Source organism: Haematobia irritans, chromosome 2 (assembly GCF_050003625.1).
Source record: "Haematobia irritans isolate KBUSLIRL chromosome 2, ASM5000362v1, whole genome shotgun sequence".
Taxonomy (NCBI): domain Eukaryota; kingdom Metazoa; phylum Arthropoda; class Insecta; order Diptera; family Muscidae; genus Haematobia; species Haematobia irritans.
In genome coordinates, this window is record NC_134398.1 from 130,134,087 (window position 1) to 130,155,633 (window position 21,547).

At 37.0% G+C, this 21,547-nt stretch overlaps 1 protein-coding gene across 1 annotated transcript in view; it reads right to left on the reverse strand.

Moving 5' to 3' along the window:
* dcma (decima) overlaps positions 1-21,547 on the reverse strand; it is a 482,124-nt gene that overhangs the window by 24,773 nt on the left and 435,804 nt on the right. Inside the window, exon 3 of the mRNA XM_075293823.1 lies at positions 1,036-1,172. Coding sequence (XP_075149938.1) covers positions 1,036-1,172 — 137 coding nt within the window. The remainder of the gene's footprint in view (positions 1-1,035; positions 1,173-21,547) is intronic.

A 21,547-nucleotide genomic window follows, 5' to 3' on the forward strand; every position in this document is an offset into this window, starting at 1 on the left:
GTGATACTCTCTGGTTTTCTCTTGACATAATTATAACAAATAATATAGTTAAAATAAATATTTTTCTCTTAAATATATAAAATAAAAATAAATAATTATAATGTATTAAAATATTAATTAAATGTAATATTTAATTAATGTCGTGATTGGAACAGAAAAAATTTTATTTGGTCAACATTCTACAGTTAATATTACTTATCGGTTATATTATCCTATATCCTAGTTTTTCCTCCTTTACACAGAAAAAAAGTAAACTACATTATGGGAAAAATTAACTATCTCGTGCGAAAATTGAACTAAATTGTATTCCAAATTTTGAGATTCATTAAATTAACAAAAATTTTCCGACATTTGTGGATTTTTAATTATCATTTACGAAATTCATCTTTGTCGGAAAGCAAAAATGAACTAAAAATAAAAAACAAAAATCTTAAGCGCCAAATCATTCCCATTTTAACCACGCTGTAGTTCATTTTTACTATTTTTGAGAAGTGTACGAAAAACTTTTTCTGTTTTTGTTAGAATTGAACTAATTTGTATGCCATTGAAATTTTACTGCCATGTAGTTCATACATTTTTTGAGACATACTTGGAATAAGGACAAATCGTTGGGCTGGGGAAAATTTCTTACAAAATTTTAAATATAAACTAAAACAAAATAAAATTTTGCAATAAATATTAGTTCTTTTTAGCATCAGTTTTACAACATACTTTTTTTCTGTGTGTATGATGACATGATAACGACCCTGCACTATATAGTATTTTGTTGCTAAAGAATATTTGTCAACTTTTCGTATATATTCTCTGTGTATACCATCCACCCTTTGCAGTTAAATTGCAATTTTTCTCAAATTTAATTGTTCAGCAAATATTTCCGTTTTTCTTTTGCTTTCCACAAATTTTATAGTAATGAAATTTTCCAGAAGTTGGTCAATAAGACAATGGTGAAAGGAACCCCATGACATATAAAAGGACACAAAGGAAAAAGTGCAATTAAGAAGAATGGGGGAAGATAAATAGCAAATGTGAACTTACCATAATAGCCTGACATGTCCATTGGCACCACTTGTATAAGACGATAGCTCTTCACTAATTCGCGTAAAAACAATTGGGCCATATAGAATAACAGCACTAAATGGGGATTGTCAGCAAGAACGCCATCGGCAGTAGCACTACAGTGTAGATTGACAGGATAACCGACAACATCGCAATATCCAGAAGAACCCCAGTCATCATCAGCCACATGCACAGCACACAGAGCAGCAACAGCCACAGTAACGTTGATAAGAAGAAAAGAAAAACAAATGATAAAATGGTTAAAGAAGTGGAAATGAAAACAGCAAAAGAATGAAAAATATGGTTAGTTTTCAAGAATGCTGTTAGTTGTCCTGGTGGTGTAAAAAGAACCATCAGCTAACACTGGCTGCTGTAGAAATATGAAGGTCATCTATGGCAAATAAGGAATATTTTCCTATTATCATTTCGTAGTATTTGCTTTGTCATTGTGAAATAATGGAAAATTGATTGAAATTTTGAGAGATAATAAGCTTTATCGCAGTTTACATAACACAATTCTCAGAGAATAAACATGGAAGAGTTTGCAATCAGACAAAAGGCTGCTATCCTTGCTTTAGAGATCTAGTGGAGACCGTCTGTATGTAAGATTAGGCATGGTAATTTATTCTACGGTGTTGCAATAATGATAAGGGACCTACTTGAAACCGAAACATGACCCGATACATACAATATTCGGCACACCTATGTTTAGATAAAAAATTCCTCTATAGAGGTTCGTTCGTTTTTTACGAGCCTCTATAGTTTTTCGCCAAATTCGATTTTGAGCACTTTTTTCAGTTTTCTTCTATTTGTCACATGACCATAGCTCGAAAAATGATGTGAAGTTTTTTTTTCAGTCCTCAAAAACGATGTAGCCCTTGAGATTGATGGTTATTAGGGGGCACGTTCAAAATGTCAACCGGGTCGGATGAAACCCGCTAGAATTATTTATAGCTCGCATATAAACCGATTCTCAGATTGGGCATTCGGATCCTCTTGGAGAAACAATTTTCGGCCGATCTGGTGCTAACAGGTTGGCTGATAAGTCCTCGGTCTAACAAAGAAAAACACATTTTTTTGTCAAAATACGTTTTTATTATTCAACATAGTTCCCTTCAAGAGCGATACAACGATTATAACGACCTTCCAATTTTTTGATACCATTTTGGTAGTACTCCTTCGGTTTTGCCTCAAAATAGGCCTCAGTTTCCCTGCGAGTATCCTTTTGAGGTCTGAGAACAAGAAAAAGTCGCAGGGGCCCAGATCTGGAGAATACGGTGGGTGAGGAAGCAATTCGAAGCCCAATTCATGAATCGTTCTCAATGACTTGTGGCACGGTGCGTTGTCTTTGTGGAACAACACTTTTTTCTTCTTCATATGGGGCCGTTTTGCCGCGATTTCGACCTTCAAACGCTCCAATAACGCTATATAATAGTCACTGTTGATGGTTTTTCCCTTCTCAAGATAATCGATAAAAATTATTCCATGCGCATCCCAAAAAACAGAGGCCATTACTTTGCCAGCGGACTTTTGAGTCTTTCCACTCTTCGGAGACGGTTCACCGGTCGCTGTCCACTCAGCCGACTGTCGATTGGACTCAGGAGTGTAGTGATGGAGCCATGTTTCATCCATTGTCACATATCGCCGGAAAAACTCGGGTGTATTACGAGTTAACAGCTGCAAACACCGCTCAGAATCATCAACACGTGGTTGTTTTTGGTCAAATGTGAGCTCGCGCGGCACCCATTTTGCACAGAGCTTCCGCATATCCAAATATTGATGAATGATATGACCAACACGTTCCTTTGATATCTTTAAGGCCTCTGCTATCTCGACCAACTTCATTTTACGGTCATTCAAAATCATTTTGTGGATTTTTTTATGTTTTCGTCGGTAACTATTTCTTTCGGGCGTCCACTGCGTTCACCGTCCTCCGTGCTCATTTCACCACGCTTGAATTTTGCATACCAATCAATTACTGTTGATTTCCCTGGGACAGAGTCCGGAAACTCATTATCAAGCCAAGTTTTTGCTTCCACCGTAGTTTTTCCCTTCAGAAAACAGTATTTTATCAATGCACGAAATTCCTTTTTTTCAATTTTTTTCACAATAACAAAAGTTGATTCACAAAAGACGCTCTATCTCACAAACTAATTGACTTACAGACGTCAAATTTTGACACGAATCATTTGAAGGTTGGTATAATTATTTATAGCTCGCATATAATTATTTATAACTCGCATATAAACCGATTCTCAGATTGGGCATGCGGATCCTCTTGGAGAAATAATTTTCGGCCGATCTGGTGTTAATATATGGCATCCAACAACCATTCAGAAAATGGTCCATAACGGTCCATAATTATATATAACCCCCATATAACCTGATACCCAGATTTGATTTTCTGGGCCTCCTAAACGTTAAAATTTTATTCGATACGGTTAAAATTTGGTTCACGATGACAGTATATGCTTACTACTAATCGTGCATAAATTGCTCCATAATTATAAAAAGCCCTCATTTAAACCGATCCCAAAAGTTGACTCTTGGAGTCTCATGGAAGAACATATTTCGGCCGATCTGGTTGAATTTTGGCCCTCCAACTACCGCGCGAAAATTGGTTCGTATAGGATCTTAGTTATTTATAGACTCCTCTATATAAATATTTATTTTTTTGCAAAATTTTAAAAAGTGGTCAGTGTTTTGGACATGTAAGGTACGTTAACAGCATTCCCTACAAAAGTCTACGAATTTAAAAGAAAAAATTGTGTACCTATATGTCTTAGATTAAAAGTTGTAAACTCCACACTTTAGAATTTCAAAAAAAAAAAAAGTTTATACGGACGTAAGTTCGGCCAGGCCGAATCTTATGTTCCCTCCACCATGGATTGCGTAGAAATATCTACTAAAGACTGTGATTGTGGTAATACTTTCCGATGGCCACGTATCTTAAAACTTCTTGTAAGTTTGCCCATACGTGGTATATATTAGGCAAAAAAGGTATATATAGGGAAATCTACAAATAATTACGAACCGATATAAACTTTTGCGCTGTAGTTAAATAGCCAGAATTGAAATGTGGGGGTCGCTTTATATGGACAATTTTTTGTGTGATTGGGGAACGGTTTATCTGAGGGCTATATATAACTATAGACCGATAATGACCAAGTTTGGAATGTATGTTAGCGACCACATACTAACACAATGTACCAAAATTTCAACCGAATCGGATAAAGTTTGCTCCTTCAAGAGGATCCGGAAGTCTAATCTGAGGATCGGTTTATATGGGGGTTATATAACATATAATTGTGGACCGACATGCACCAATATGAGCATGGTTGTTAGAGACCACATACTAACACACGTACCAAATTTCAACCGGATCGGATGAAATGTGCTTGTGTAAGAGGCTCCGCAACTCAAATCTGGGGGTCGGTTTATATGGGAGCTATACGTAAAAGTGGTTCAATATGCCCCATTTGCAATACCATCCGACCTACACCAATGTGCAATACAGACACTGTCGTTGCCAGTTTAGAAATAGCCAAATGCAAATATTGGGTATCTTCGGTCTACATGGGACATGACAGGGAGATGCCTCCATATGCCGTTAAGACCTTAGTGGAGGAGTCACGGAAAACAAAGACGAAACTCATTATGGGATGCGATGCGAATGCACATCATAGTATATGGGGAAGTAGTGATACTAATGCAAGGGGAGAGTCGCTAATAGAGTTTATTTTGCGTACTAATCTGGTAGTTTGCAACAAGGGAGATGTCCCAACCTTTGTCACTAAAAACAGGCAAGAGGTTTTGGACATCACCTTGGCCTCGCAAGAACTGAATGAAATGATATCTGAGTGGCATGTTTTAAGTGAACACAGCTTCTCAGATCATCGCTACATCAGTTTCAAATTTGATGTTCATACCACCAAGACCATATTTCCGCCAAATGCAAGGAAAGCTGACTGGAATAGGTATAGGGAATCGTTCAATATGATGATACCGGAAATACCAGAGACAAATATGAGAAATGTGCAAGATATCGAATACGCAGTGGAGCGGATTACTAAGGCCTTCAACATCTCACTGAAAGCTGCATGCACTAGAGGAAAGCCAAGGGGGAAACATCGACCACCATGGTGGTCTACGGAATTAAGTAATATGAGGAAATCCTGCAGGAAGCTCTTTAACAAGGCAAAGTCCACCAGAGCTTCTGAGGACTGGGACGCTTACAAGAAGATTCTGAGAGGATACAAGCGAGAACTGAGAAAGGCTCAGCATAACTCTTGGAATGCTTACTGCAGCAGTATTGAGAATACGTCCGAGGCTTCCAGACTACGGAAGGTTCTAGCATCCACCAACTCCGCTCCAGGTTTCATTAAAACATCGGAGGGCAATTGGACAACGTCCAGTGAGGAGACGCTGGAGGTACTATTGGACACACATTTTCCTGGAAATCAGACGGTTGAACCATGTACTGGCGGTGCCACAGTTGCTCAGCGGTCGTTTCCTGTCGAGGAAATTGTATCGGAAACTAGAATAAGATGGGCGCTAAATAGCTTTGGACCATTCAAATCCCCTGGACCTGATGGAATTACTCCGGCGGAGTTACAAGCTGTAACTGACAAAATTATCCCCTGGTTGTCGGTGATATATAAAGGATGTATCAACTTATCATATATCCCAGGAAAGTGGAGGGAAACAAAAGTCGTCTTCATACCTAAAGGTGAGTATTAAGTTCGAGTTTAGCCGCTAAAATTGCCATTTTTTCACGATTACTTTTCTTTAATAATACTTTTTAAGGAATACAAACTTTGTGAAAACTTGCTCTGGGCTATTCCCCATCAAGTTATAATAAAATGTGCAACAAATATGTATAATTTTATGCCTTTTCTTACTGATTTAGTTTTCACTTTAGTGAAAAAACTCGAACTTAATACCCACCTTAAAGCGGGAAAAGCCTCTCACTCAAGGGCGAAGGATTTCCGACCAATCAGCTTATCCTCATTCCTACTTAAGACTCTGGAGAGGATGATAGATATTTATCTTAGAACTAGCATCGATTCAAGTTTGTTCTCGAAACGACAGCATGCATACTCGAAGGGCAGGTCTACTGAGACCGCACTACATGAACTAGTCAGCTTTATTGAAAGCTCACTATCTGTCAAAGAATATACAATCGTGGCGTTTCTAGACATCGAAGGGGCGTTCAATAATGTCCATCCGAGCTCGATATTAAATGGACTGACAACTCTGAATGTTGATCCATGTATACTCAGGCTGTTAGACGAACTGCTAATGAAGAGACGTATTTCAGCCACACTAGGACAAGCAAACATACAAAAGTATGTGAACAGAGGAACTCCCCAAGGAGGAGTTCTATCACCTCTTCTTTGGAATGTTGCTATAAATAGCCTTCTGGTTACTCTAGAAAAAGAAAGGATAAAAGTGGTGGCATACGCAGATGATGTAGCTCTGGCAGTCAGGGGAAAATTCCCATCCACAATCAGAGATATTATTCAGAGGGCCCTCCGGATGACTGAAAAATGGGCGAAAGACAATGGTCTTGGGGTAAATACCGCAAAGACAGAATTAGTCATGTACTGCAAAGATCGCAAAACTCCCACGGTTAGGCCTATTTCCTTAGGGGGTATTGAAATTCCCTTTGGTGATTGTGCAAAATACCTTGGCGTTATTTTGGACAGGAAGCTGAACTTTAAGCTTAATATTGAAGAAAGGGCGAGGAAGGCAACTGTAGCTTTGTACTCGTGCAAAAAGGCAATAGGAAAAAAGTGGGGACTAAAACCAAAAATTGTGCATTGGCTATACACGGCAGTGGTTAGACCTATAATGCTATATGGTGTTGTAGTCTGGTGGCCGGCACTTCAGAAACCGACTGGTTTAGATAAAGTTCAGCGTATGGCGTGTTTGTGTATTTCAGGCGCATTCAGCAAGACAGGAACAAATTCCCTTAATGTCATGCTGCATCTATTGCCTTTAGACATTTTGGCCAAACAGTCAGCTGCAACAACGGCTGTGCGGTTGCGCGAACTATCGCTGTGGTCGGAAAAAGGTTACGGTCACAGTTCTGTCCTCAAAACAATGCCAGATGTGCCTAACGTAGTGGATTACACTTTGGCGAGTCCACTTTTCGACAAAAAGTTTGAGACTCTAATCCCCAACAGTGAGGCGTGGTGTACACAGACCCCGGGGAATAAAGAATATATAGATTTCTACACTGATGGCTCCAAATTGGATGGACAAGTGGGTTTCGGAGTATATTCTAATGATTTGGAACTTCAAATAGCGAAAAGATTACCTAATCACTGTAGTGTTTTCAGGCTGAAATATTAGCAATAAGAGAGGTGGCGAATTGGCTGAGAAGTAATGTTCCAAAAAATGTGGGCATTAATATATACTCAGACAGTCAACCTGCAATAAAATCCTTGGACTCTGTGTTCCTCAACTCGAAAACGGCCATCGATTGCCGCAAATCTCTCAATGAGATGGCTGAGCAGTACAATATTCACCTAATATGGGTGCCTGGCCATAGGAACATACCGGGGAACTGCGAAGCCGATGAGTTGGCAAGGCTAGGGACTACCTTACATATTCCAGGGGAACTAGAATTTGTTGGTATGCCCCTAGCTACCTGCAAGCTCATGCTGCGTGAGAAGGCTGTTATGATGGCAAATGTTCGATGGGAGAATTGCAAGGGTTGTAACGACACCAAGCAAATATGGCCCCATTTCAACTTAAACCGCACACTAGATATGCTAATGTTCTCGAGACGTCAGATATCACTCCTGATATCTGCTATAACGGGTCGCTGCCTGATAGGAGATTTTGCAAAAACTATTGGCGCGAAGTATAATGACTATTGTATGAGCTGTCATGATGCGGAGGAAAAAGAATCAATTAAACACCTCTTGTGTGAGTGTCCTGCATTTTGTGTAAAGCGCAAGCAACTTTTAGGAGCATATAGCTTCAGATTACTGGCGGATCTGGAAAACGTTAACTTAAGCAGTCTGCTAATGTTTTTGGAACAATCTGGTTGGTTCAACAAAGAAAAATAATCAAGAAGGTTCAGCGGTTAAAACTAGAAGTGCCCATATGTAATAGGTACTTTTAGTTAATGTGGTATCACAATGGACTGAATAGTCTATGTTTGCACAGAACCACAAAGTTGATATGTCGCCCGTAGAACAACTTAGATTTTCTTTATATTTTTACCCGTTCAAACATTGCCTTTTTAAAAACCCAACGACCGAGTAAAAATTCAGTTTAAATAAGTTGTTTTATTACAATAATTATTTCCAATGTAACTATGCCGAACAACAAGAGTTAATATTCTATTTGGTTTAATATAACAAGTTCAAACATTGTTTTTCTTTATTCGAGCAACGCGTTGGTGACAGACAATAATCGACAACTAACTTTAACTTTGATCATCTCTTCCCACTGAACCACGAAAAGAACCAAAAGATGACAGTTATTGATATGTATGTATGTACATACATACATGCATTCAACCAATGCATCAAATTTGCAAGCATTATGAAAAACAAATAACAAGCGAAAGCATAAACGATATTTATGCTTTGTTGTTGTTGTTTTCTTCAACTATACCCACGACCAACATAAGCAGTGGGAAGAGATCGATCAAACCAAAACAAACTATAATAACTAATGTAACATTAAATGATCGAAAACAAACGAAAAACGAATATAGGTCATAGAACTAAAAGAGAGTAAAGTAAATAAACGAAATGAATTTGAAAGTAAATATTAGGGTGGGGAAACATTAAAGGGATGTAAATAAAATTTAAATAAAGAACAATTAAACGACTAATAAAATAAATAGTGGAGAATAAATAAAATAAAAATACTTAATTAATAAATACATAAATTAAAGTAATATAAATGACATAAAATACGATCTGCCCCAACATTCTCCCGCCGTTGAAACCTCCATGTTTCAAACCTCTTCATTATTTGGTAGGGGAGCCACTTTGTGAATTGGCCGAGAACAAATTCCAGATTTAGTTTTCAGTTCAACCACACGAACCTTTCCATCACGGCCTAGAATAGGTTTTGTAACACGAGCTAGTAACCATTGTTGTGGCGGAGTGTTGTCTTCATGTATTAGAACTAGTTGCCCTTCTTTTATGTTGTTATTGTCTTTGAACCACTTTGACTTTTGTTGTAAAGATAGCATATAATCTCGGGACCACATTTGCCAAAATTGTTGTTTCAAAAATGAGACCCTTTGCCACCGAGACAATAATGATGATTGGGATGAATCGATATGTTTATCGGGAACTGCAACCAATGAAGAACCAATAAGCAGATGACCAGGCGTTAGGGCTTCACCATCATTGGGATCGTTTGATATTGGAGCGATGGGGCGCGAATTTAAAATTGCCTCAACGTCAATTATGACTGTTTGTAGCTCTTCGAAAGAAAGATATGCTTTGCCAACGTTCTTTATAAGTAGCGTTTTTGTAGATTTGACGGCTGCTTCCCACAGTCCGCCAAAATGTGGGGCACGGGGAGGTATAAAACAGAATTCGAAACCAAGTTGACAACAAAGTGATTTCATGTCGTGGACCACATCATCTCGAAAAAGACTTTCTTTTAATTCTTTGATTTGGTTACGTGCTCCAACGAAATTAGTGGCGTTGTCGCAATACAACTTTTGGGGTATGCCACGTCTTCCAACAAATCTTTTGAGACACAAGATGAAATTGTTTGTCGATAGGTCCGAAACTAATTCTAAATGAACTGCCTTGGAAGTGAAACACACAAATACAGCTATGTATGTTTTATAAGGCACTTTTCCTCGGATACGGTACGACGTCATGAATGGACCACAAAAGTCAACACCAGCAATCAAAAATGGGCGTTGAGCTCGAAGTCGATCTGATGGCAAGTTTCCCATCAACTGTTCCATCAATTTCGGTTTGTAATGAAAACAATGAACGCAATTACGAACAACCTTGCGTACAACATCTCTTGCGTTCACAATCCATATTTTCTGTCGCAATAATCCCAACAAAACTTTTGATCCAGCGTGTAAATGTGAGCGATGAACATGCTCAATATACAATTTAACGAAGCGATGGTCTTTTGGTAATAATGCTGGAAATTTTGCATCATATGGAATGGGCGCTTGGGACAAACGACCACCAACACGAAGAATTTTGACTGTGGTTGCGCCAAGTGTCATCTCATGCAAAAATGGTGAAAGTTTTTGAAGCGATGGGTTTACCAGACCACCATTAGTCATTGATTTGATATCGGCACCAAAACACGACATCTGGATATGAGCCACCATTCTCCAAAAAACGCCTTCTAATTCATCTGGGGACAAATGAATTACATCCGAAATATTCACATCTTTCTTAGCAGGGCATCTGTTGAATATACGATAAATATAAGCAATTATTCGAATAAATTTAATATATGAAGAATGCTTATCGAGAAGATCGTCTATGATGTTGACTTCTGATGAATTTGCCACAAAAACAGCTGCCTTTCTACGTTCGAGAATTTCGATGTTAAATTGTTCTTCCGTTGCGGGCCATTTTGTAATATCTTCTTCCAAAAACGAAGGGCCACTAAACCAAATGGTATTAGAAATTTCCTCCGCGCTACATCCACGCGAAACCACATCAGCAGGGTTACTCTTCGAAGGGACGTGTCTCCAGCTAACATTTCTTGTTTTCTCCTGTAGTTCAGAAATACGATTTGCCACAAAACAATTCAACGTCGACGAATGTAATTTAAGCCATTGAAGTACGATTTTGGAATCAGTCCAAAAATATATCGATGAGACAAAACTTGAAATTTTTGGTTGTATTTTGAGCCATGTTTTATTCAGCAATACTGCTGCGCACAATTCGAGGCGTGGTAATGATTGTGCCTTAATTGGGGCCACTTTGGATTTTGCAATTAAAAGTGTCGTTTTGTATTCTCCCTTAAGGCAAACTCGATAGTAAATACAACAACCATACGCTCGTTGCGAGGCGTCAGCAAATCCGTGAATTTCTCCAAGAGTATCATTTGAAGTTAAAACATACCTGGGGACTTCCACTTTATGTATATAATTTAAATCCGATTTAATTTGGAGCCATAATGATTTAAGATGTTCATTTAATGGGTCATCCCATCCAATGTTTTGCACCCACATTTCTTGAAGAAGTATTTTGCATCGAATGACAATGGGGCTCAATAGTCCAAGCAGGTCATAGATTTTTGATACAATTGACAAAACAGATCTTTTTGTAGGATTCATCACATCTGGTAACTCGAATCGATAAGTAAAAACGTCCTCCTTGGGTTTCCAAGACATACCCAAGGCCTTTGCCACTTCATCTTCACTTGTTTTAATGATGATTTCTGCATCTTGATTTGAACCCAACATAATGTTGTTGCTGTTCCATTTTGCTAATTCAAGGCCATGGAAACTTAATATTTTTACTAACTCGTTTTTCTTTTGAGCCAGTGTTTCAAGGTCGTCAGCTCCGGTGAGTACATCATCCACGTATAAATCGTTGCGCAAAACTTCAGAACCACAAGGATGCGAGTGCGAATATTTATCTGCAATGAAAAACAAACTACGAATCGCCAAAAATGGGGCGGCAGATAAACCGTAGGTAACAGTATTCAGTTGATAAACCTTTAAATGTTCATCTTTTTGATTTCTCCACAATATGAGTTGATATTTTCTATCATTTTCATCTATTCGAAATTGTCGATACATTTTAGAAATATCAGCAGTAAAAGCATACTTGTGTAAACGAAACGAAAATAGTGTGGTGATCAGGTCTTGTTGTATTGTTGGTCCAACCATCAAAATATCATTCAATGATTTATTTGACGAATTACGAGAAGATGCATCAAATACAACTCTAATTTTTGTTGTAGTACTTTGTGGTCTCAAAACACAATGATGTGGTATTATGTAATAGGTACCACATAACGGTTGATTATAGAGCGACATGTGACCCAGGGACAAATACTCATCCATGAATTCTTTATACATTGACTTCAATTGTAGATCACGATCTAAACGTCTTTCCAGGTACAAAAAACGTTTTCGAGCAGCTTCGAACGAATCGCCGAGACATTTGGGATTTTCTTTAAATGGCAAGCGGACCACAACTCTTCCATCAAAATCTAATTTAACATTTTCAACAAAGTGATTTTCACATGCTGCTTCTTCTTCGGACAACATATTGGGATTCTTTTCGTATTCTTCTACTTCCCAAAATTTTTTTAGAGTTTTATCAAGATCCACTTCTAAAGAATTGACCATCAAATTGCATGTAAAATTTGATCTCGCTTGACCAGTATTTGCGATACCACCAACAATGTATCCAAAAACAGTATTGGTAAGGTTTGGCATACCATATCCAAGAGAAATTCGACCATCAAGTAATAAATCAAAAAATACTTCAGCACTCAAAAGAATGTCAATATGTTGCGGTTTGAAAAACAATGGGTCAGCTAACGGTATATCGGTGGGAATTTTCCAATTTGAAGTATATATGTACTCACCGGGCTGTACAGATGCAATTGTTGGGGTGACAGCAAATGTTGATGACCACTGGAACGAACTAATTCTCGATTTTATTGTAGCGGATACGGTAAATTTAATTCTGGTTCTAACTTCTCCGATTCCCGAAACTTCTTGTGAATATGGTCGAAATTTAAGCCGAAGCCTTTTTGCAGTTTCTTCTGAAATGAAATTGAGTTCGGAGCCGGAATCAAGTAAAGCTCTTACCGGTTGAAAAGTTCCACAATAATCTTTGATGAGAACGACAGCAGTTGGTATGATTGCCCTTTTACATGAGCGAGCCACAAGCGAAACTGGATTTTGATTACTAGTTGAATGTTGCACTGTAGTAGTATTCGAAATGGTTGACTGTCCCGAGTTGTCTGGACTAAAAATGTGCAACACTGAGTGGTGAGTTGAATTACAAACTCTGCAACGTGATTTTGATGGACATTTTGAAACCATATGTCCCTTTCGCAGACAATTAATACACAGGCCACTGCGTTTTACAAAATTAAAACGATCGGAAACTGCTATTGCCGAAAACGAAGAACAAGTTTGCAGATAATGATCAGTTGAATTACAATATACACAATTTGGATTTGAATTGACGAAAGTATGGGCAGTGCGATTAAAATTTTGCTTGGGCTTGACAAGTTTTGCTTTTTCACCAAATTCTGTCCTTTTTCCATGACTTTCGAGAAATTGACAACGAAGACTCAAAATATCATAGCAACAATCCCAAGAGGGTAACGACTTATATTCTTGTTTTTCATCATAATTCTGTTTTGTATCTGCATCCACTTTATTCAAAACCAAATGTACTAAAATTGCGTTCATAACATCTGCTTCAGACCCAAGCGACAACAAAGAACCACGAACAGCCGAAACAGTGTCAATAATATTCCGCAATGATGAGCTATCACCTTTTGCCATTTTCGGAATATCGAAAAGAGTGTTGATATGTTCCAAAAAAATCAATACCTTATTGTCATAACGCTCCTGGAGCCGTGTTAGTGCTTTCGGATAATTTTCCTCCGACACTTGAAAAGCTTCAACAACTGCCAAAGCGGGACCACTGAGACAATTCAATAAATAATTGAATTTGTCAATTGGGGTAATAGTTTGATTTTCATGGACCATGTTGTTAAATGTCGAAATAAATCTTTTATACTCGCCATATTTTCCATCAAAACGAGGCAATTTCAACGAAGGCAAACGAGATTGTGTTGAAATTCCGGCAATTGAAGCATTCATCAAAGTAGTATCACCAGGTATAGAACTACGACTTTTGTTCAGAAGGCCCAATATTTTTGCCTTTGCAGTTATGAAAAGTTCTTCCAAATCACTCCTCGATGTGTCAGCCGGACTAAGTGTTTCTATTTGAGTTTGGATGTGGCACAACTGTTTGAAGTATGATTCCAAAATTTGCAAACGACACTCTAAAATAGTGGAATCTACTTTTGCACCATCTTTTTCTACCTTTTTATGCATGTTGCTGATATTCCTCTTCATAGAGCTACGTTGCTGTTTAAGAGAAGACAAATCAGCACCACTTGCTTCTTCAGAAGCATCATTATCGTCTCTCGTCATTTTGCAAACTTAAGAGAACGTCAACGACGAAAGACAATTTTGCAATTAGCGCTTTCCAATAAATATGGCGCTAATTTCCACTAAATTGGAATTTTATGTATCACCAAGCCAAGCTTTATAATTGTTACGTAACAACAATTCACTTTGATTCTGCTAAAAAACTCCGAGTTGAATTTCTTTCAAAATAATTACGACGGCAGCAATTAAAGTTGGTGTCCAAAGGTACAAAACTAACAGGATTTAACATCAGCAGTAGGGGCAACGAAAGCATGAATAACACAACAATGATGAAATACCCCACACCACTTCAAATGTACGAAAACCTTTTTCCACAACAAATTATTTTCAACTTTAAACACTGACCGTCCTGTCACGGTCGCCAAAATGTTTGCACAGAACCACAAAGTTGATATGTCGCCCGTAGAACAACTTAGATTTTCTTTATATTTTTACCCGTTCAAACATTGCCTTTTTAAAAACCCAACGACCGAGTAAAAATTCAGTTTAAATAAGTTGTTTTATTACAATAATTATTTCCAATGTAACTATGCCGAACAACAAGAGTTAATATTCTATTTGGTTTAATATAACAAGTTCAAACATTGTTTTTCTTTATTCGAGCAACGCGTTGGTGACAGACAATAATCGACAACTAACTTTAACTTTGATCATCTCTTCCCACTGAACCACGAAAAGAACCAAAAGATGACAGTTATTGATATGTATGTATGTACATACATACATGCATTCAACCAATGCATCAAATTTGCAAGCATTATGAAAAACAAATAACAAGCGAAAGCATAAACGATATTTATGCTTTGTTGTTGTTGTTTTCTTCAACTATACCCACGACCAACATAAGCAGTGGGAAGAGATCGATCAAACCAAAACAAACTATAATAACTAATGTAACATTAAATGATCGAAAACAAACGAAAAACGAATATAGGTCATAGAACTAAAAGAGAGTAAAGTAAATAAACGAAATGAATTTGAAAGTAAATATTAGGGTGGGGAAACATTAAAGGGATGTAAATAAAATTTAAATAAAGAACAATTAAACGACTAATAAAATAAATAGTGGAGAATAAATAAAATAAAAATACTAAATTAATAAATACATAAATTAAAGTAATATAAATGACATAAAATACGATCTGCCCCAACAGTCTAAGTGAGCCTGAATCTTAATCGGGCTGCCACTTTAACCTAACCTAACCTAACCTACACCAATAACAACTATTTATGCCAAGTTTCAAGTCGATAGCTTGTTTCGTTCGGAAGTTAGCGTGATTTTAACAGACGGGCGGACGGACATGCTTAAATCGACTCAGAATTTCACCACCACCCAGAATATATATACAGTATGTCAAGAAAGTGTTTTGACAATAGGTTAAAAATTATGTTTTGTTTCAAAATTAAATATAATGAAATTTAAAAAAATATTTTATTATGTATTTTGCAAAGTATACATACGTACACAGCATTGCTGCAAAAAAATAAAATATTTAATATTTCAATAATTTCTGGAATTTGAAATATTTGGCAATGTCAAAAGACTTTCTTGACATAGTGTACTTTATGGGGTCTTAGAACAATATTTCGGTGTGTTACAAACTGAATGACAAAGTTAATATACCCCTATATATTAAACCGGTTCCAAGATTTGACCTCCGGTGCCTTTTGGACAAGCACAATTCATCCGATCCGGTTGAAATTTGATACCTTGCCATCGGTAAGTATTACCACAACCTAAGTAATTCGATTGTGGATAACAGTCTTTAGTAGAAGTTTCTACACAATCCATGGTGGAGGGTACATAAGATTCGGCCTGGCCGATTTTAATTTAATTAACCCTTTCACTACCGAAATAAACCTAATGTTAAAAACTTTAATTGTTCTTCTGTTTTTACTTGTATTAACATCATGTAGAACAAAAATTATAATTTTGAGGACCTACCTCAATTACTTCAAGAGCTATATGGATTTGTTCTGGAAAATTGATTCTTGAATTGTGACCAAATGGCCTTACGAAAATAAGCGCTATTTGACCAATAATATCTTTGGAAGTGTGAGCAAAAATACAAAAAAGAACCCGAAAATATAGCTGCTTTGGTTTTTGTATGCATTTTATTGCATTTTAGTGCTCACCAATAAAGAGAATATTTATAGCTTCCCATCAAAAAAATTTGGAAGTTCTTCCAAAGGCACAACTTCAAAAGCACTTCCAGAAGATTCACTCACAATGATGTTCTTTATTTTAACTACCAAAGATGTTCTTTTAATTCAATTTTTTATAACATAGTTTTTTCATACTTTTAATGGGTAATTTTAACTTTTTTTGCTTCAAATAGGTTAAAAACAGAGTAAGAATTCATAAAATGGTACAAATCATTTAAATTTTGTCGAAAAAAGTGCTAAATCCAAATCTGAAAAAATTGTGAATTTTAGAAAATATTTGAGGTCAAACGTTTCCGACAAGCGTTAGAATCCATTAAAAATTAAAAAAAATTATAAAAATTATTTATTTAACAAAATATCACATCCAAAACATTGAATTCGGATAACACCTAAAGAAGTGATGCAAACTCAGTGCAACGGCTGTTGAAATGGAGGACTTCCGTCCTATGACAAGCCCATGTTAAATTCAGCGCTTCTGCGTCAATTTTGCACCAATTCCGGATCAAAAAAAAACATTTCATTACTTTTTGGCGACGCTTTTTTTGCTGGTTTATTTAAAGCCTCTACTTTAAAATAACATAAAATAAATCTTTTTTTATTCACAGCGCCAACTCTCATGCTACTCCAGAACACACGAACCGATTTCCATGGGTTTGCGTTCGTTGGAAAGGTCTCGGGCTCTGTGAGGTTTATAGCAAAGATAATTCAAGAAAAGTTTCAACGGAAAAGCGGGAAAATCCTATTTTACAAACAGCGCACAATAAAAAAAATTATAATTTGAATGCATCGCAGTTGCTTTTGTTATATAATATATTTATTTTTTCACATGAAAAATGTTCGGAGAATCGGTAATCATGTGGTGAAAATAGGGTACCGCATTTTTTGATATCTGGTGGGGCAGGGGAACATCCCCCTTGCCCGACTTTTTCAAAATTGGGCCAAAGTTCTCCGATTTGGGTGAAATTTTCAAGGAAGCTTAGGGGTGATGTCTAGACAAAGACCCGCTACATTATTTTGCGATATTTGGTCGCGGAGGTGGACCACCCCTTTATAGGATTTTTTTTTTTTGGAGAACACGCGTATTTGGACGGGAATGAGGTCCTCCCTTTGCCCAACTTTTTGAAAATTGGAACAAAATTATCCGATTTGCTTGAAATTTTCAGGGAAGGTTGAAGGGGGCGTCTAGGCAAAGAACAGCTGCTTTATTTTTCGATATTTGTTCGAGGAGGGGGCCTTCCCTTTGTCCAACTTTTATTAAAATGCAGTGAAAAAACTAAAATTCGTCGACTTACTGAAGTTTTACGGAGAACTTGGAGGAGATTATGAAATTTATATGAGATATATGATTTTTAATATTTGGTTGGGGAAAAATAAAAGGGCACAGGGAGACCTCATTTCTCCTCAAGTAAAAACTTTTCCAAGTTGCTTGAAATTTACAGAGGATGTGGGGTAGGTTATATTATTATAATGGATATTTGATTTTGTGATATTCGGAAGGGAAGAGGGACCTCCCCTTTCCATGTTGTTTAAAAATTGGGCTTATAATTTGCTTGAGATTTTCTGGGACGTCTACACAATATACGCTATAACATTTTTCGATATTGGGACAAGGAGGGAGACCTCTTTTAAAACTAAAAAACAAAACTAGAATTCTCAAGGTTACTTGAAATTTACAAAGGCCGTAGGGGAAGATTATGAAATCAATATGGTGTACTTGATTTTTGGGTATTTGGACAGGAACCTTCTCATTGTCCCACGCTATGAAACTTGAAGGAAAGTTTACATATTTTCTTGGAATTTGCAGAGAAATTGACGTCCCTTTACAAAAAATAGGGCAAAATCTAACCTTCTCCGATTTACTTGAAATTGGCAGAAAATGATTAAATTTATACAGGGTACATGATTTTTCGATGTCTGTTTGGGGAAGGAGAATAGTGAAGATGGGTAGTTTGTGAAATTAATATAGGGTACGTTTTTATACCCTGCGCCACACTGTGGAACAAGGTATTATAAGTTAGTGCATATGTTTGCAACACCCAGAAGGAGACGAGATAGACACATGGTGTCTTTGGCAAAAATGCTTACGGTGGGCTCCTGAGTCGATATAGCCATGTCCGTCTGTCCGTGAACACATTTTTGTAATAAAAGTCTAGGTCGCAGTTTTAGTCCAATCGACTTCAAATTTGGCACAAATATGTGTTTTGGCTCAGAATAGAACCCTATTGATTTTGGAAGAAATCGGTTCAGATTTAGATATAGCTCCCATATATATCTTTCGCGCGATATGGACTAATACGGTCCCAGAAGGCAGAGTTTTAACCCAATTTGGTTGAAATTTTGCACTAGGAGTACAATTAGAAGTGTAGTTAAGTGTGCCAAATTTTATTGAAATCGGTTCAGATTTAGATATAGCTCCCATATATATCGTTCGCCCGATTGACACTCATATGACCACAGTGGCCAATCTTTTACTCCGATTTAATTGAAATTTTGCACAGGGAGTATAATTAGCATTGTACATATGCGTGCCAAATTTGGTTGAAATCGGTTCAGATTTAGATATAGCTCCCATATATAGCTTTCGCCCGATTTACACTCATATGACCACAGAGACCAATTTTTTCTCAGATTTAGTTGGAATTTTGCACAGGGAGTAGAATTAGCATTATAGCTATGCGTGCCAAATTTGGTTGAAATCGGTTCAGATTTATATATATCTCCCATATATAGCTTTCGCCCGATTTACACTCATATGACCACAGAGGCCAATTTTTAACTCCGATTTAGTTGAAATTTTGCACAGGGAGTAGAATTAGCATTGAAGCTATGCGTGTCAAATTTGGTTGAAATCGGTTCAGATTTAGATATAGCTCCCATATATATGTTTTTCTAATTTCGACAAAAATGGTCAAAATACCAATATTTTCCTTGTAAAATCGCCACTGCTTAGTCGAAAAGTTGTAAAAATGACTCTAATTTTCCCAAAGTTCTAATACATATACAGTCGAAGCTCTGTTTAACGAATATTCCATTTAGCGAAAATCCAATTTAACGAACGTCAAACTTCTTAACATTGAGTATTCCAAATAACGAACAATTGAACAAAATTTACGTTCGATTTAACGAAAAGGCTTTTAATCTTAAGAAAATAAACAACAACAAATCAGCAATATTAGACGATTGTGAGAATGGCTTAAGTCCTTAGGAAATGTATTCAAAGTACGGCATTCCCAAGATATTTTGATTCCATTAAAATGTTTGAAAACACATATTCAATGGCCGGGTAACTGGTAAAGTTAGGTTAGATAGAGTGGCGCAGCTTCGCTACGGGAAATAAATCTACAACAGAACCGGTACAGGACTACTCCCTGGTGTGAATAGACCAGTCCCGAAACGTATGGAAGGGACCGATCACTTCAACACGGGTTTGTCATTGACGGGGATAAATTTACACTGCAGGTCACGGATTGGACTCATTCCAAACTACATGACCTGGGAGAACTTAGCAGGACTAGACAGGTCCTCATGAACCAGTCTGGGACAAACTCTTAGGTACCGGTATTATTTTGATCATCCAAATTTCATCAGAAAGAAAAACTTTTGGACTATGTTGGCCCATAGGTAAATGTATAGATCAAATAAAATTTTAAAATAAAGAGAGTATAGAAATCAATAAATTATATGAAAATTTAAAAACTACGACAAACTCGAGCACTGGTACTAGTCCTGTAATAGGTCCGTTAGTGGCAATATTTCGTAGGATTGCCAATTGGACAGGTGGTGAATTTTTCTCTTAATAATGAGTGCTACCCGACTCCATATTTAGCACAATAACAAGGAACCTGCGTCTTATAGCTGAAGATAAATTATGAAATACAAAGGAATATCAACATCATTAGTGAGAGGGATAAACTACCGCTGAAAAATTTTTTTGTTGCTCGGTCGAAACGGCAATCTATGCCGACAGGAGCAGCGGAGTAAGATTTTCAATAAAAGTTAACATTTAATATTCCCGTTCGATTTAACGAATTTTTCTAAATAACGAAAGGGCCTGACAATATATCGTTCGTTAAACCGAGCTTCGACTGTATATCGAGCGATAAATCATAAATAAACTTTTGAGAAGTTTCCTTAAAATTGCTTCAGATTTAAATGTTTCCCATATTTTTTATACCCTGCGCCACACTGTGGAACAGGGTATTATAAGTTAGTGCATATGTTTGTAACACCCAGAAGAAGACGAGATAGACACATGGTGTCTTTGGCAATAGTGCTCAGGGTGGGTCCCTGAGTCGATATAACCATGTCCGTCCGTCCGTCTGTCTGTGAACACATTTTTGTGATCAAAGTCTAGGTCGCAATTTAAGTCCAATCGCCTTCAAATTTGGCACATGTTCCTAATTTGGGTCAGAATAGAACCCTATTGATTTTGGAAGAAATCGGTTCAGATTTAGATATAGCTCCCATATATATCTTTCGCCCAATATGCACTAATATGGACCCAGCAGCCAGAGTTTTATGCCGATATGCTTGAAATTTTGTACAAACATAACACTTATGTTGTATAGTTGTATAGTCAAGTGTGCAAAATTTGATTGAAATCGGTTCAGATTTAGATATAGCTCACATATATATCTTTCGCCCGATATGGACTAATATGGTCCTAAAAGCCAGAGTTTTGGCCCAATTTGGTTGAAGTTTTGCAAAGGGAGTAGATTAAGCATTGTAACTACACATGCCAAATATGGTTGAAATCGATTCAGATTTAGATATAGCTCCCATATATATCATTCGCCCGGTATGCACTTATATGGACCCAGACGCCAGAGTTTTATCCCAATTAGCTTGAAATTTTTCACAAGGAGTACAATTGGTAATGTAGTCATGTGTGCCAAATTTGATTGAAATAGGTTCAGATTTAAATATAGCTCCCATATATATCTTTCGCCCGATATGGACTAATACGGCCCTAAAAGCCAGAGTTTTGGCCCAATTTGGTTGAAATTTTGCACTAGGAGTACAATTAGTAGTATAGTCAAGTGTGCAAAATATGATTGAAATCGGTTCAGATTTAGATATAGCTCACATATATATCTTTCGCCCCATATGGACTAATATGGTCCTAAAAGCCAGAGTTTTGGCCCAATTTGG